At 42.2% G+C, this 12,968-nt stretch overlaps 1 protein-coding gene and 1 long non-coding RNA gene across 8 annotated transcripts in view; one reads left to right on the top strand and one right to left on the bottom strand.

The window, feature by feature from the left end:
* LOC112843373 (uncharacterized) overlaps positions 1 to 7,643 on the bottom strand; it is a 62,779-nt gene extending 55,136 nt beyond the window's left edge. The window contains exon 1 of the long non-coding RNA XR_003215704.1: positions 4,505 to 7,643. This is a non-coding gene — a long non-coding RNA (uncharacterized LOC112843373). The remainder of the gene's footprint in view (positions 1 to 4,504) is intronic.
* Positions 1 to 12,968, top strand: part of agrn (agrin) — a 261,140-nt gene that overhangs the window by 102,077 nt on the left and 146,095 nt on the right. For all 7 annotated transcript variants that reach the window (XM_025902006.1, XM_025902005.1, XM_025902007.1 and 4 more), the window contains one exon: positions 853 to 885. In XM_025902006.1, the coding sequence (XP_025757791.1) occupies positions 853 to 885 (33 nt within the window). The remainder of the gene's footprint in view (positions 1 to 852; positions 886 to 12,968) is intronic.

Raw genomic sequence — 12,968 nt, 5'->3', positions numbered from 1 at the left:
GGGAAATTGCTTTTTTCACTCTTTTTTATTTTGGTTCCTAAACAAATTGATCATGTAATTGAAAAATAATCATGAGATTAAGCAACAATATAATAATAATTGTTAGTTTTAGCCATGTTTCAGTTTTTAACAATAGCCCCTGTTTTTCCTGTCAAGTAATGTGGAACCAACCGCCATCAATCTTCATTATATATAAGGGTTTGTAATCAGTGCAAACGGCCTGGTCAAGTTTGCCCTCATTTGCAAAGGATTCAGGTTACCTGAGGGTTTTTTTCCCCCTGTGAGTGATTTTCCACACTCAGTCATTTGACACCGCAGGTCTTGTTTTATAGTTCCCATGAAACGACGAGGCTTATGTCATGGTCTGCTGGGTTTTGACCAGGACAACGGTATGATGTCATTTGATGAATTAAGGGAAAACATTCTGATTTATTATGCATATAGCTGCATGAGGGCTGGTGGGGGTCCGAGGTATACTATGACATCAGTATTCTGTAATTTCACATCTTGTCTCATACTTTTGAATCCGAAACAATAACAGATGTCTGTCTTCTCAATTCTCATGTGCTCTAATATCAAAAGTCATGGAGCGGGGTTTGGGATCAGATAGACCATAGATGTAATGAATGACAATGATGATAGCGCTATCGCTGAAATGTACTTGTGTCGATTAGCTCAGCTGGATTCCTGTAGGACCCAGTCATTGCATTAGAATGTGTTAGATGAAAAAGCCAAGCCCTGTCTCTTCTTTTTTTTGTAGCAACTCAATTACTTGGCCTTTACTCCTGGGAAGTCACTGAATCTCCCCAAAACTAAAAACCTATTTCTCTCTTTCTCTTTTATCTTTTTCAGACAACCCACTTCACTTCGCACCGACTGTTGATGGTAAGTCCTCAGTGGTTTCTCGCCGCTCGCCTTCGTTGACCGCTGGGTTTCTGGGGGGTGCCTGCGAATAATGACCGCAGACAGCAGATCCCTGCCTTTGAAGTGGGCAGCCGTCTGTGCCGCTTTGCCAGTTTTGGCTGCCCCGCTTTTTGTCTCTGCACTGTTGGTATGGCAGGCACGTGGCCAGGCCTGCTCTGTGCTTTGATGTAAGGAGGATCTTTTGATGACTTGATTTGATCTGCTCTGCATGGCCACTTGGGCTGACGTTCAGTACCTGTTACCAAAGCGCCATTCACATCTTCCTGATAAAGTCTAATAGGATGTACCCCTCCCTTTGCCGTGAGTAACGGAAGCTCTGTGCCGCACCATTTCCTCACCTTGTTATCCATATGTTCTCATCCAGCACATCTCTGGAATGAGTACAATATTTTTCAGTTGTTCCTCGTGCAGTAACGAAGCCATTAATTAAAAAAGCAACAATTTAGTTCCAAAACAGTAGATCTCGGCACGCTTTAATTGGAGAAAAACAGCTGGTTTTCGAGCTTCTATCATGAATATTTATCAGAGGCAGCACAGTGAGATCGTGTTTGATAGACTTTGATGTTTTTTTTGGGGGGGGGGGGGGGGTTGCTACACTGACAGATAGCCAGGGATGGACTCCTACTACTTCTGAAGGTGTTGTATCATCCCGCTTGTGTGCAGGCTACAAAGCCGGAGGTTTTTGAAGAGAGAAAACACGAAGAGAAAATGTTTCTAATGATCCCAAGGCTGGCTGATGCCGGGGACAAAAGGCCACAGTATGGGTTTGCTGAATCTGTTTCTGATAATTGCTCAATCACTCGCCCCATAGGCCGGCTTGTTTGGAAAAGCAGTTTTTGAAAGATGTCAGCTTAAAAAAAAAAATGCGTCAAATAAGAGGTGGTTTGTGATGAATGTAATTGTGAACAGCCTATTGTAGGGACAATAGGCTGTTCACTGTCAGCCCAAAATGGTTTCAACAAATAATTGTGCTTGATTGAAGCATTTCTCAACTCTGCCTCACCTCAGCACCTGAGGAGTACATGCGCTGTATAGTTTTCTTTTTTTTTTATTCATCTTTTGTGCATCATCACAAAACACTGGAGATTCAATTGCAGTCGGCACAGCTTACAGCAGCTATTTGTTTTTGTTTTAATGACAGACGAAATTGACTTGACAAATGATTATATCTTACAGAGAGGACTCTATTTGTCTGCTTTTCAAGCAAATATTGCCATAAAATTTGGCTCTCCGCTGGGAAAATGAGAAATAGTATGCAGGCGCCGAAACAGCCCATTTCTGTCCTCCATTGAATTTTCCCGTACAAAAGAAATAACGCCCTCCTTATCGATCGGGCCACTCATTTCCCATGTATTAAAGTTTTTGCTGTCTGAAGGGCACAGTTTGTTTCTGCACTAGTCAACCGTTTAAAAGCTGCTGCTAGCCCTTAATTACATTTCCAATAGTTCTGTAGGCTTTCCATCAGCAGCCTATGCTGTTTTAATATGCCAAGCAAAACAAAAAGCAAAGTCTCCAATCAGCAGGGTAAGCCTGCCCTGTGGGACCCAGTTTCTCTGGGTCATTTAACGCTGAAGAGATTAGCGAGACAATTAGAGTTGGCCCAAATACAGCAGTAGGCCACTTTTTGGAGACGTATGGTTTTAGTAGCAGTGGAGGGGTGATTTAGAAGATGCTGCAAACCAGCAGAGGGCTAATATAGCTCTGCCATTAGTCAAATCGGCAAAAGGAACAAAGCTTGTTCTACTGAACTTGTCCTCGATGCCAAGGACGCTCACTCCGCCGCTCTCTCCAGTACTTAATTACAGGAAATCACAGAAAAGATACCAAGGAGCCTGCATTTTTAAACAGCCTAGTTTGTCTCTGAAAAGCCGTTTATGAGACGACCTTATTAGCGAGAGGAGATTCTGCAGAAAGTAAAGGAATTTGTTCTGCAAATTAGAGCGAGAGAATCTCGGGAGCTTACTGGGGGGAAAAAAATGCGGGTTTGGCACAACATAAGCAAAGCTCTTACGTGATATTTATGGCGTGCGCCACCCGCAAATAGCTGATGAGTCCTCCCCAATGAATGGCCTATAATCACCAGTCAAAAAAAGTGACAAAAGTCACAAAGCAGCCTTTAATTAGGCTCTTTCTTTGAAAGCTCAAAGCAGCAGTTGCTCGGCTCTGGCCATACTCATTATTGCCTGTCGTCTCCTGATAATAAGACAGTTGTTGCGTGTTTGGCCAAAGCTAAAAAGCTCATAGAATTTGCAGCTTGAGGGATTAATACTGGACTTTGGAAATTGGGGTTGAATGAGAGAAATTCTTGACGAATGAGGCTCTTGCCTCCCAGCTGTTAGTAACCACATGCAGAGAAAACACAGAAAATGCTCATCCGCTTGTTAAGGACATGCAAAGGAGACACTGGTAATATTATATGTAGTCTCTGTTAAGACTTATGAAGGTTTTTTTTTTAAGTTATGCCACTTGAACAAAATAGACTGTGTGTCAGAATGAAAAAAAATATGGAAGTGTTTCCCTGGAGATGTACCCTTCGTTTCCTCCTATTACAAGCTTAGGTAGCTGAACAAGGACCAAAGAAGATTCAAAATAGGCCAGACCATCACCATAAAGGAGGTGTAATGGGAGAGGCGAGCCGCAGACAGTTCAGAGGTCTCCTGTGACTGCAGCCGTGTTCAGCACCGCCTGCCTGGAAAGAGCCCGTTCGCTGTGAATCTTCCATTTCGCATTTGTCACTGACAGCTCTCTCCAGAGGATGCTCCTCACTGACAGTCAAAATAAACTCCTGGGCTGAAACGTGATTTGATCTAAGACGGTGGGACGCTTGTTAAAAAAAAAGTGCCGGCGGGCTCACTTAGACTTTGAGAACACTACCCAGAACTGACACAACTGCTTTTCGGCTCCGCGAGAACAGTACAGTAACCAAGGGCTCCACACCCATTACCCCCTCAGACACACACACACACACACACACACACACACGACCCTCCTGTAATTTATTCTGGGAGCCTTTCCCTGTGTTCTTGACAGTAAGCCTGACTCAGAGAGAGGCAGAATTAATTATGACTCCTCGGCCTATCTTAATTAAATCTTTTCACATCACAGATTTTACACAACAGAGGCAAAGTATCTACCTCATCTTTTAGCCAGGGCGGGGCTGCCGGCTGAGAAAGTCTCACATCAAGATATCAAAGGTACACTGTAAAGTTGCCTCTCTAGGATTATAATTTAACAGAAGAGTTGTCATGTCCGGCTTTTAACAGGGCGCAGCTTGTTAGCTCGCTGTTGTTGAGGCTGCTGGGGAAAGCAAGCAGCCTTGACTTTATCTGCGGAAAGTTTGTTGCGCTTTAAAAGTACACAGACATCTCAAACTGCACAGCTGAACTCTGTAGCCTCGCTTCGGCCCACCCCGCTTCATGTCAGTAGGACTCAATAGATGCTTATGTGAGCAACGAGCAAGCAGAATATCTTTTTTAATAAACACAAGTGAAAGACATCAGAATTAGCCGAATATCCTAAAACCCCCACATGTAACCATTCATCATTGACAGCCTTCCCACACAGACCCGCCTCGACTCACCTCGGCTTCCCAGTATCGATCGACCAAGATGGGCTAGAAGCAGCCGTCCAAAGAGAGAAAAACAAAAATATTAGCCAGAGAGGCGAGAGATGAGTGGGCTGAAGCGGCAAAGCGCGGCGCTATTTTCTTTTGATTTCCTATGACACGGAGTAATTGTTGACACAGTTAGTGATGCGGGCGTTCTTTGATATGTCCCCCAGCTGTTGGAGCAAACCTCACCGATTGTTGATGCAGGTTAGTCAGGGACCTTGGACCTTGTGAGGATCAGCAGTTCTTTGATGTGGATGTACATCACACTGAGCTATCTTTGGCTGTGATCTGAAAGCTTGTCAGCAAGCATCCCTGAAAGTCATGTCTGATTTAGAGGTTTCGATCTCTGATGGCTGCTCTGATTGTTGGAAAATAAATAGTAAAGGAAAGTATTAAATAATATGCCATATGTTCATCCAGTGTTTTGTTTATTCTTTTTTAAATGCACTCTTTGGCTCATGTAGCAATACAACTGAACACAGTTGTGGCAGCTTTCTTTGTTTTGCTCCAGAAGTCACGCGTTACAATTCATCCAAACTATGCATGCTTGAATTTGCTTATTATTTTCCCCATTCTTTACGATGAAGCAGGAGATTTAAAAATCAGGCAGGAAAAGAACAAACAAAACACATTTCCATTCTGCTCAGTCTCCAAAATGAAATCGAAGGAGTGACATTAGCAGGATAAACAAAACCCCATTGACTGTAAGAATCCATTGCAGCTAATTAATAGTTTCAAGCAGCTTATCGAAGCCCTTATCACTCAGCGTGGCAGTGCAGAGGGATGCTGAAAGCCCACCCTTCCTCAGCTCCATGTCATATTTTGAAAGTAATTAGCATGCAGAATTGGCTAATGTCACTTTAAATGAGCTCTCCGTGTTGGTCGCATGTTGACGGCAAACGTGGCTATTCAGCGGCAGTGAAAGGCCGCGCTGCTCGCTCGGTCTCATTAACACAGCAGCAAGTTATTTTAAATCGGGACGCAGTCAACGCTCCACTTTAAGCTGTGATGGGCAGGCGCTAATTTAATTGTTGGGTGGCAGTGTCAGAAAATAACCACATTGGTAAGTGTAACCAATGCGACGAATTTCATTGTCAGGTTGTTAATTAGAGGAGAATAAGTGGCTCGGCACGTCGATGTGTTCTGGAGCAATATTGCGCAGTGATATCCTGCTATTAGCGGAGTCCTGCATCGCAATCAGCGTTTCCCTTATTAAGAAGTGCAAGTTAAAGGAGGCTTTTTGCTCAGGAGCTGACAATATCTGCACCGTTCGCACAGATACTGTATGTCTTAGTTTCCTGCAGAAGCTGTGTTTGCTGTGAGAGCCAGACATCTGCAGTTCACTGCTCACTTTCTCTCTCTCTTGTTCTGTCAGACACACACACGCACACACACAAACACACACACGCTCTTACTCGCTCCTGAACATTTCACCCTGTGCTTCTTGTTTTTCTTCATTCAGCCAGAAACATTGTTTACAGATTGCAGTTGAACTTCAGGATGTGTGCATGAACACACATGCACTCCATACACACACACACACACACACACACACACACACACATTACAGAACCCCTAAGATCTGATTTTACACTTTGTATCAGCTTTTATCTGAGTGTCTGTGTATGTGCCATGGGAATACCAGCATGTGTGCGCTCTTCCTGTGTCTTGAGTTTGCATTTTGAGTTTGTTGTGCGTCTGTTCCTTGGGGGCTCGTACACAGGGAGGGCTGGAAACTATCCATTGTGAACATCCCACCCTCCGTGTGACCCTGAAACACAAACGCATGATGACAAACACTAGCTCACACCTACACATGGTTTTAAAATGTGGTGAACTGAACAACAATCTCATATTGTAAGTAAAAGTGTTGGTAGTTTGTTTACCTTCTGTGTAAGTAGATTTATTGAAAGGTCACACAAACAGCGGGTTGCTCTTTGCCTACATTTGTTGTCATCACTGCTTTCCATTTGACGTCCTGGCCTGGAAGCCTTGACATCAACCAGATTGCGTGTGCGTGTGTGTGTGTGTGTGTGTGTGTGTGTGCATGTGTGTGTGTGTGTTGAATGCATGTGTTCTGCTCTACTGGATACAATTACAACACATTGACGCATGGGCCAGCAACATGTCACTGACACCATTTTACGCACTGCAATTTTTTTTCCGCAGTACACAACCAAACACGCACACAGAAGTGGGAATTTCATCTAGATGTGTTTGTGTGTGTGTGTGTGTGTTGGAGGCTCTGTACAGCATGTTGATCGCTGCCCTCTCAGTGAGCTTTAATAAGATTTATGATAGCAGGGAGTGCGACAGAGGGAAGAAGATATTGAGACAGAGAGAGAAACAAAGAGAAAAAGACTAAATCACTTGAATCATTTGAATGCTACTGTTTAGTTCTTTCTCATTGTGTGGAGAAAATCATAGAAATACACACACACACACACACACAAATGCTGTAGCAGGGGAGTAAATGAAGGCGACATATTATACTGCATGTTATATTCTGACATTGCAGCCAGAGGCAGGGCAGTGGGTAAAAAAAATAGAAGAGAATAACACATTTCAGTGTTTACCCTCTTGTTAAAGTTTAAAATAGCATTTATATGCATTTATAGAGGATTTATGCATCTCATATGTATTTATACATGTATGCTTTGGGAATGCTGAATTGGGATGGCTGGATTTGCCCTTCGCTGGTCACATAGAGCCTACACCACCTTGTACGAGGCAAGAATAATAACAAAACTGACTGACTTTTGAGGGGTATTTACTTTTGTATGGTTGCATGAATCGGACACAAAAGTCTTTGCATACAACTTTCAATTACTGGACGTTATTTTGCACATGAGCCACGTTTTTGAATGAAACATTTTTCCCTAATGAACTGCCTACTCGGAACTTTGCAGCATTGCTCAGGGCTGAACACAAAGCTCCACGTAAATGACATTGATGGATGATACCGCATATTAAATGCATAACATAAATTAAATTTGTTGCATCGACATCTTAAGATAGCATTGTGATGGATTTCAGATTTAATGGTATGTCTCTTGCACAAAAAAACAGCCGATGATAAGTTGTAGATGATTCTACAACTTGAAAGTTGAAAAATCAACGATATTAGTAACAATGCTTTTAGATTTTTAGATATCAAATAGCTTCTGTGCTTTATAGGCAGCACAGTTCAGCAGTCATTTTTAAGTCACACTGAATCTAGTGAGACATTTTACTGCCATGCTTAGAGTTTCATACGATCAACAGAGTCATAAATTGCAGACCTGAGCATGAAGATTAAACACACGAGTATGGCATGACGGGTAAACGTGGCTAAGTGTCAATATATCTGTTGTGTCAGCTCATGTTTGAGGCAAATTCATTTCCTCCAGACCCGGCTTTGTTTGTATTTTTTTAAATTTATTTTCTATACATTCAAATAATTATATTACCTCACCCTGTTTCTTAGCCATACACCTATGTGTCAGCACAAAGAAGAACAAATAAAGTGTGCTTTGTGTTCTGGCAACTTCACATTCGCCCACTGGTGCATTTCTATAACAAGAGATAGAAAGAAAGAAAAAAGAAATAGAACAAAGAATTGTGGATAATTTGAACACTTTAGCTGTTGTGTTTAGTCTTCGAACGAAAGAAAGATTGAAGTTATTCTGTGTTTGCTGATTATAGTGAATGAGCATGTAAGCCTCGAAATGTGTAATTTGTTTATTTGAATAGGTTTTATTTTGGGCGAACAGTCATATTTCTGCACTCACGCACTGTGATGAGCACGAAAAAACAGAAATTTCTTTGAAAAATGTCAGAGGTTTCCAATAATAACCAACAGGCGTGCTGGTGTGTGTCTGTATGTCTGCACTCATTCAGTTTTGCTTGTTTATCCACTAGAGTTTCTTGCACCCTAGTGCTCTCTGTAACTCCATAATTAGGGGTTGGTGTCACTAAAGGCAAACACTGTCTGTGTATGTGTGTTTGCGGCTGTGTGTGCTGTGTGTGCTATTTGACTTGAGGACATTGCTTCATTTGCAGTAAATGGATGGTTGCCCCGACTCCATTTAAGGTCAGAATTAAGTGCTGTGCAGAAGAAGAAAAAAAGATCTTAAACATATATTGAGACTCAAAAAACTTTTTCCCTATTAAACTGTGAAACGGGTGGTAAGCTAGTGCTTTTTAAAGAGGGGATTTAACTAATTTTTCTCATTGGCTGATAGTTGTACTCTAAGACTGTATACAAAAAATGTACACAGCCTCACAAGTGACCATATTTGGATGAGAGGGTGCAGTTATTAGCTGATGTTAGCAAGTTTAGTCACACAGATTAATGTCAGATTAAACATCATTTATCATCACGCAGATTAAGACAAGGCTGCTGTGAATATGAGAAAAGTTTTTGGTATAGTGCTTTGCAACCATTTTAATGCTAATGACTGATAGCAACTTCTAGCAACCACTGGCCAATCGGTGGTTGAATACACACTTTTCCCTTTGAATGAGTGCTTGCTGCGGGCATGGGGTCACTGAATGGTTTCAAGGCCTGCTTGAATAAGGCTTTAGCAATCAATTTAACAGTGACTTGCAGAACCCTCCAGCAACCATTTGCCAACTAGTCAGAGAACGCATATCTTTTTCCCTCGGGACCGTTTAAGGCACAAAGCAAAGTAAACAGCTGAGTGATATTAATAAATGAACCTTCTGTACCATTGTCCTCAAGGAGAAAATCATCTATGGAGAGTCAAATAGTTTTTTATCTATCTATCTATGCTGTGATTTCAAGAGTATATTGCAGTTCATAGCATTTAAAGAAATACTGAAAGGGTTTATTACTCGTGCACACAGGATTCAGCATTATTGCAGCATTATTATTGCAGATGTGATTCTCATCCTAGCGCCACATCTTTTTGGCAGTCCAACAATAAATCTCTGGAGTTCTTTAAATATTTTAAAAAAAGGTAAAAGTCAATATTCCATGAAATGCATTTTTATGTGAATTTGTCGCACCTGCAGTATGAAAAATTGTGTGTCCATCGCTCCAGTAGCAATACAGTTGTTTTTAATTTTGTTGACAAACGACACAACTGCAAGCACAGGCGCGAGCACACCTCAAAGTGAAAGTGTGTTATGCGTTTGCGTCTTGCTTGATATATGGTTCAGCGCGTCGTGTCTCCAATAACAGCAGAACATTCAGTTTCATAAGACGTGCGCACACATGCAGTCAACATGTGCCGCGCACATGTGGAAATTCATTGTGAGTGAGCTCACGTCTCGCACAGGCACGCACACACTCCTGTAGGAAACAAGGCATCTAGTGTGAGTCCCTCCACATGTGATATGGATTAGCAGTGACATTTCCCACTGGTGTCGGACAGCTCCTGTCTCCCACAGCTGTCTCCTACCACACTGCAAAAACTTCTTCTACAGTAACAAATGAGTTATCTCAGAGTGTTCAAATCTGAGATAACTCAAATTGCAAATTGGAGCTGAATATTAGTAGCAGTAATTTCCTAAATCAAGTATCGGATCGATCCACCTCCGCTTCATTAAGATGCCATAGCTCGATTCAAGGACACAATCATAAGTGGCAGTGTTTCAGATTCCTGTTTTTTAGGTACTGTCTGACAGGTTAAATCAGTGTTTAATCAGCTGCAGTACCGTGCAGCTCTATTCGTTATCATTTCCTCTCTTTATGCTGCTCCCTGGAAAAGAAACACACACACAGCCAGAGACTAAACTACAGTCTCAAGCCTCAGACACAGCCCTTCCTTCCATATACTGTATACACGCATACAGAACAGCACCAAAGTACCCCGAGCATCAACCCCCAACTCCAACTGTGGCTGCAACCTTCCACTGCATTTTTGTCTAAGCAAATGTTGCACAATACATATGCATGTGTACGGGCTCCTGAGAGTGAAAAAAGTGTGTGTCTAATTCAGTCCATTAGTCGTGGATGCTACTCATGCATGGTACTTAGATGGAGGAAATGGAGGCATGCAGATGCACCAGTGCTGCTGTGAGAGAGCTGATTTAGTTTAACAGTGGCTCACAGGCCGTCTGGAAGTATGTAAAGGAGGAGGAAGGAAGGAAGTGTCAGCGGTTACATTGACAGCAGCTTGGAAAACAGTGGTTCTCAATGTAGGGGTCAGGATTAAATGAATATTTGTATATTTCATATTACTTTATTCCAGAGATTGGTTGTTTGTTTGGTTGTTTCACACTGCTGTATGTAAACTCTGGGCACAAGGAGACCTGAATTTGCATTAGTTAAGGGTTCAGGAGCAATAACTGCTGTGGTAACAGATCTAAAAATCAATGTGCACACCACTGAAAAGAAACAACAATAAACAGTAAGAGTCAAGTGAATAGGGAGGGAGAAGACAATAGGAAAGGAAGGAAGTAGGAAGGATGGGGGAAGTGGCGAAAGAAAATACAGATAAGAAGAAGGATGTGTGGCAGAGTGAAAGTAGAAAAATAGGTAGACGGGCATGTAAGAAACTGGGAGAGCGAGGGCATGGCAGGTTGGGGAGCAACTTAAATACAAGCACTTCCACCATCCTGCATACTGTGAATATTAAGTTAAAATCATTCAGAATTGACCTGAACTGAAGTTCTTCCTCGATTTATCTTCCTTTACCTCCTTTTCCCCCCCTCTCCCTGCTTCCTCTGAAATCCCTTCCCCTTTGCCCTGGCGCTGAGGGCTTGTCAGCCTGCGGGGGGGACTTAGCACCTTCAGTGTGCGTTTGAGAGTAAACGTGAGTGTGCGAGTGTTTGTAAGACGCAGATAGAGAAATTTAATTAAAACAGGTTTTCCAGTCGGTGCTTCTTATAGGCTGCACTGTCTCCTGCACTCTTTTGAGGAGGTCCCACACTGCAGTGCTCAGTCAGTAGATCAGCTGTTCTCCATCTTTTCAAAGACCAACATCAGCCATTGACTTTCAATAAAGCGTGCATAGCAATCAAAAATCAAGCCAACGATTGCATGGCTGTGTTACGCCGTGCTGAATGGATGGCCATTGGAGTATGTCCTGAGTTGTGTTTAAGCGCACCGTGTGGCCACGGCATTTATGTCTACAAAGGGGTGGAGTTTAATTCAGACTCAGAGCCATGTAACGCGCATCAATCCCCTGAGAGGCAGTATATTTCCTTTTGTTCAAAATGAGACTTTTATGTGCAAGCAGGAGAAGCAAAGGGAAAAAAAGAATGTGCAATTACTTCAGCACCATGCTGGGTTCATCTGATGCCACGTTACGATTCAATCACTTCCCCAGCCCCCACCAACCAGTTCCATTATAGCTGAGAGGAACAGGGATTGGGTTTGGTGATGATATGAAGCTCCCTATTTTTGTCTTTCAATCAGATAACAGTCCTTTGGGGGGTTTTTTTCTTCTCCTTGAGTAGCCTGTCTGAAGAGAATCTGAATTGGAGGTGTTAGAAATGGCAGCCAGGTTCAGCAGTCCTGAAAGACGGCCGCACAGGTCAGGAGCTCCTGCACCGAGGCAGACCAGAGATGGGGGCAGATGGCAGCCAACTAACACACACACACTCATGGACACACACCTTCTGTTCCTGGGGCAGTTTTAGATTGGTCACAGTAGTCCTCCTGCAAAAGATGAGATATGGTAATGGAGGAAGCAGCTAGCTTCAGGGACTGAAAACATACACACACACACACACACACACACACACACACACACACTGTCATTAATGTGCATCAACACACCCTCTAGCCAGCGCAGGTAAACAAACAAGGTGTTTGTCAAAGGATGTGCCATAAAGCCAACTTAAGTATGAGACGATAACTATGCTTTCCCTGCTGCTCATGACCAAATACAATTGAATGCAAACCAAACCAGATTATAATTGACTTTTTTTGCTGTATACACTAGCACATATGGAGTAAACAGTGATACATGGTGAATTATGATCCAATCCAGGGCTGTTCAGTGGAAGGTTGGGGGTACTGTTGATGTCTTTGGAGGCTTTTCACAGAGTCCCCGTGAAGTTGAATTTTGCAAACAGCCATGCATATTTAACTCCCCTAGATGCAGCTTTGAGAAACTTTTTAAATTTTTAAAAGTCACAATCTGCAACATTTTCATATAAATTCATGGCTGTTTTGCAGCTCCTGTCTGCACACCATTGATTTTATGTACTGAATTATTGAGTGTATATCTAATCGTAGAAAGTTTTTCATTTGATGTTCTGAACTCTGCGGAAAAAGCTGCTGTCATGCAGGAAATGATGCGTTTTACATAAACAATTCATATGAACACAATACTAGACCTCGTCAGAAAAAGTGTGTTTAGTCATACATTGATTCATTAACAGTGAATAAAGGAAAATTATGTCCAATTAGTATTTGATTGTTGTTAATAATGCTAATATATAAATAAATAAATTACCAAAACACTGATTTCAAACATGC

The sequence above is a fragment of the Oreochromis niloticus genome, linkage group LG20, assembly GCF_001858045.2.
Source record: "Oreochromis niloticus isolate F11D_XX linkage group LG20, O_niloticus_UMD_NMBU, whole genome shotgun sequence".
Taxonomy (NCBI): Eukaryota; Metazoa; Chordata; class Actinopteri; order Cichliformes; family Cichlidae; genus Oreochromis; species Oreochromis niloticus.
Note: the sequence above shows the minus strand (reverse complement) of the source record. Positions and strands in the feature narration are given on the sequence as shown.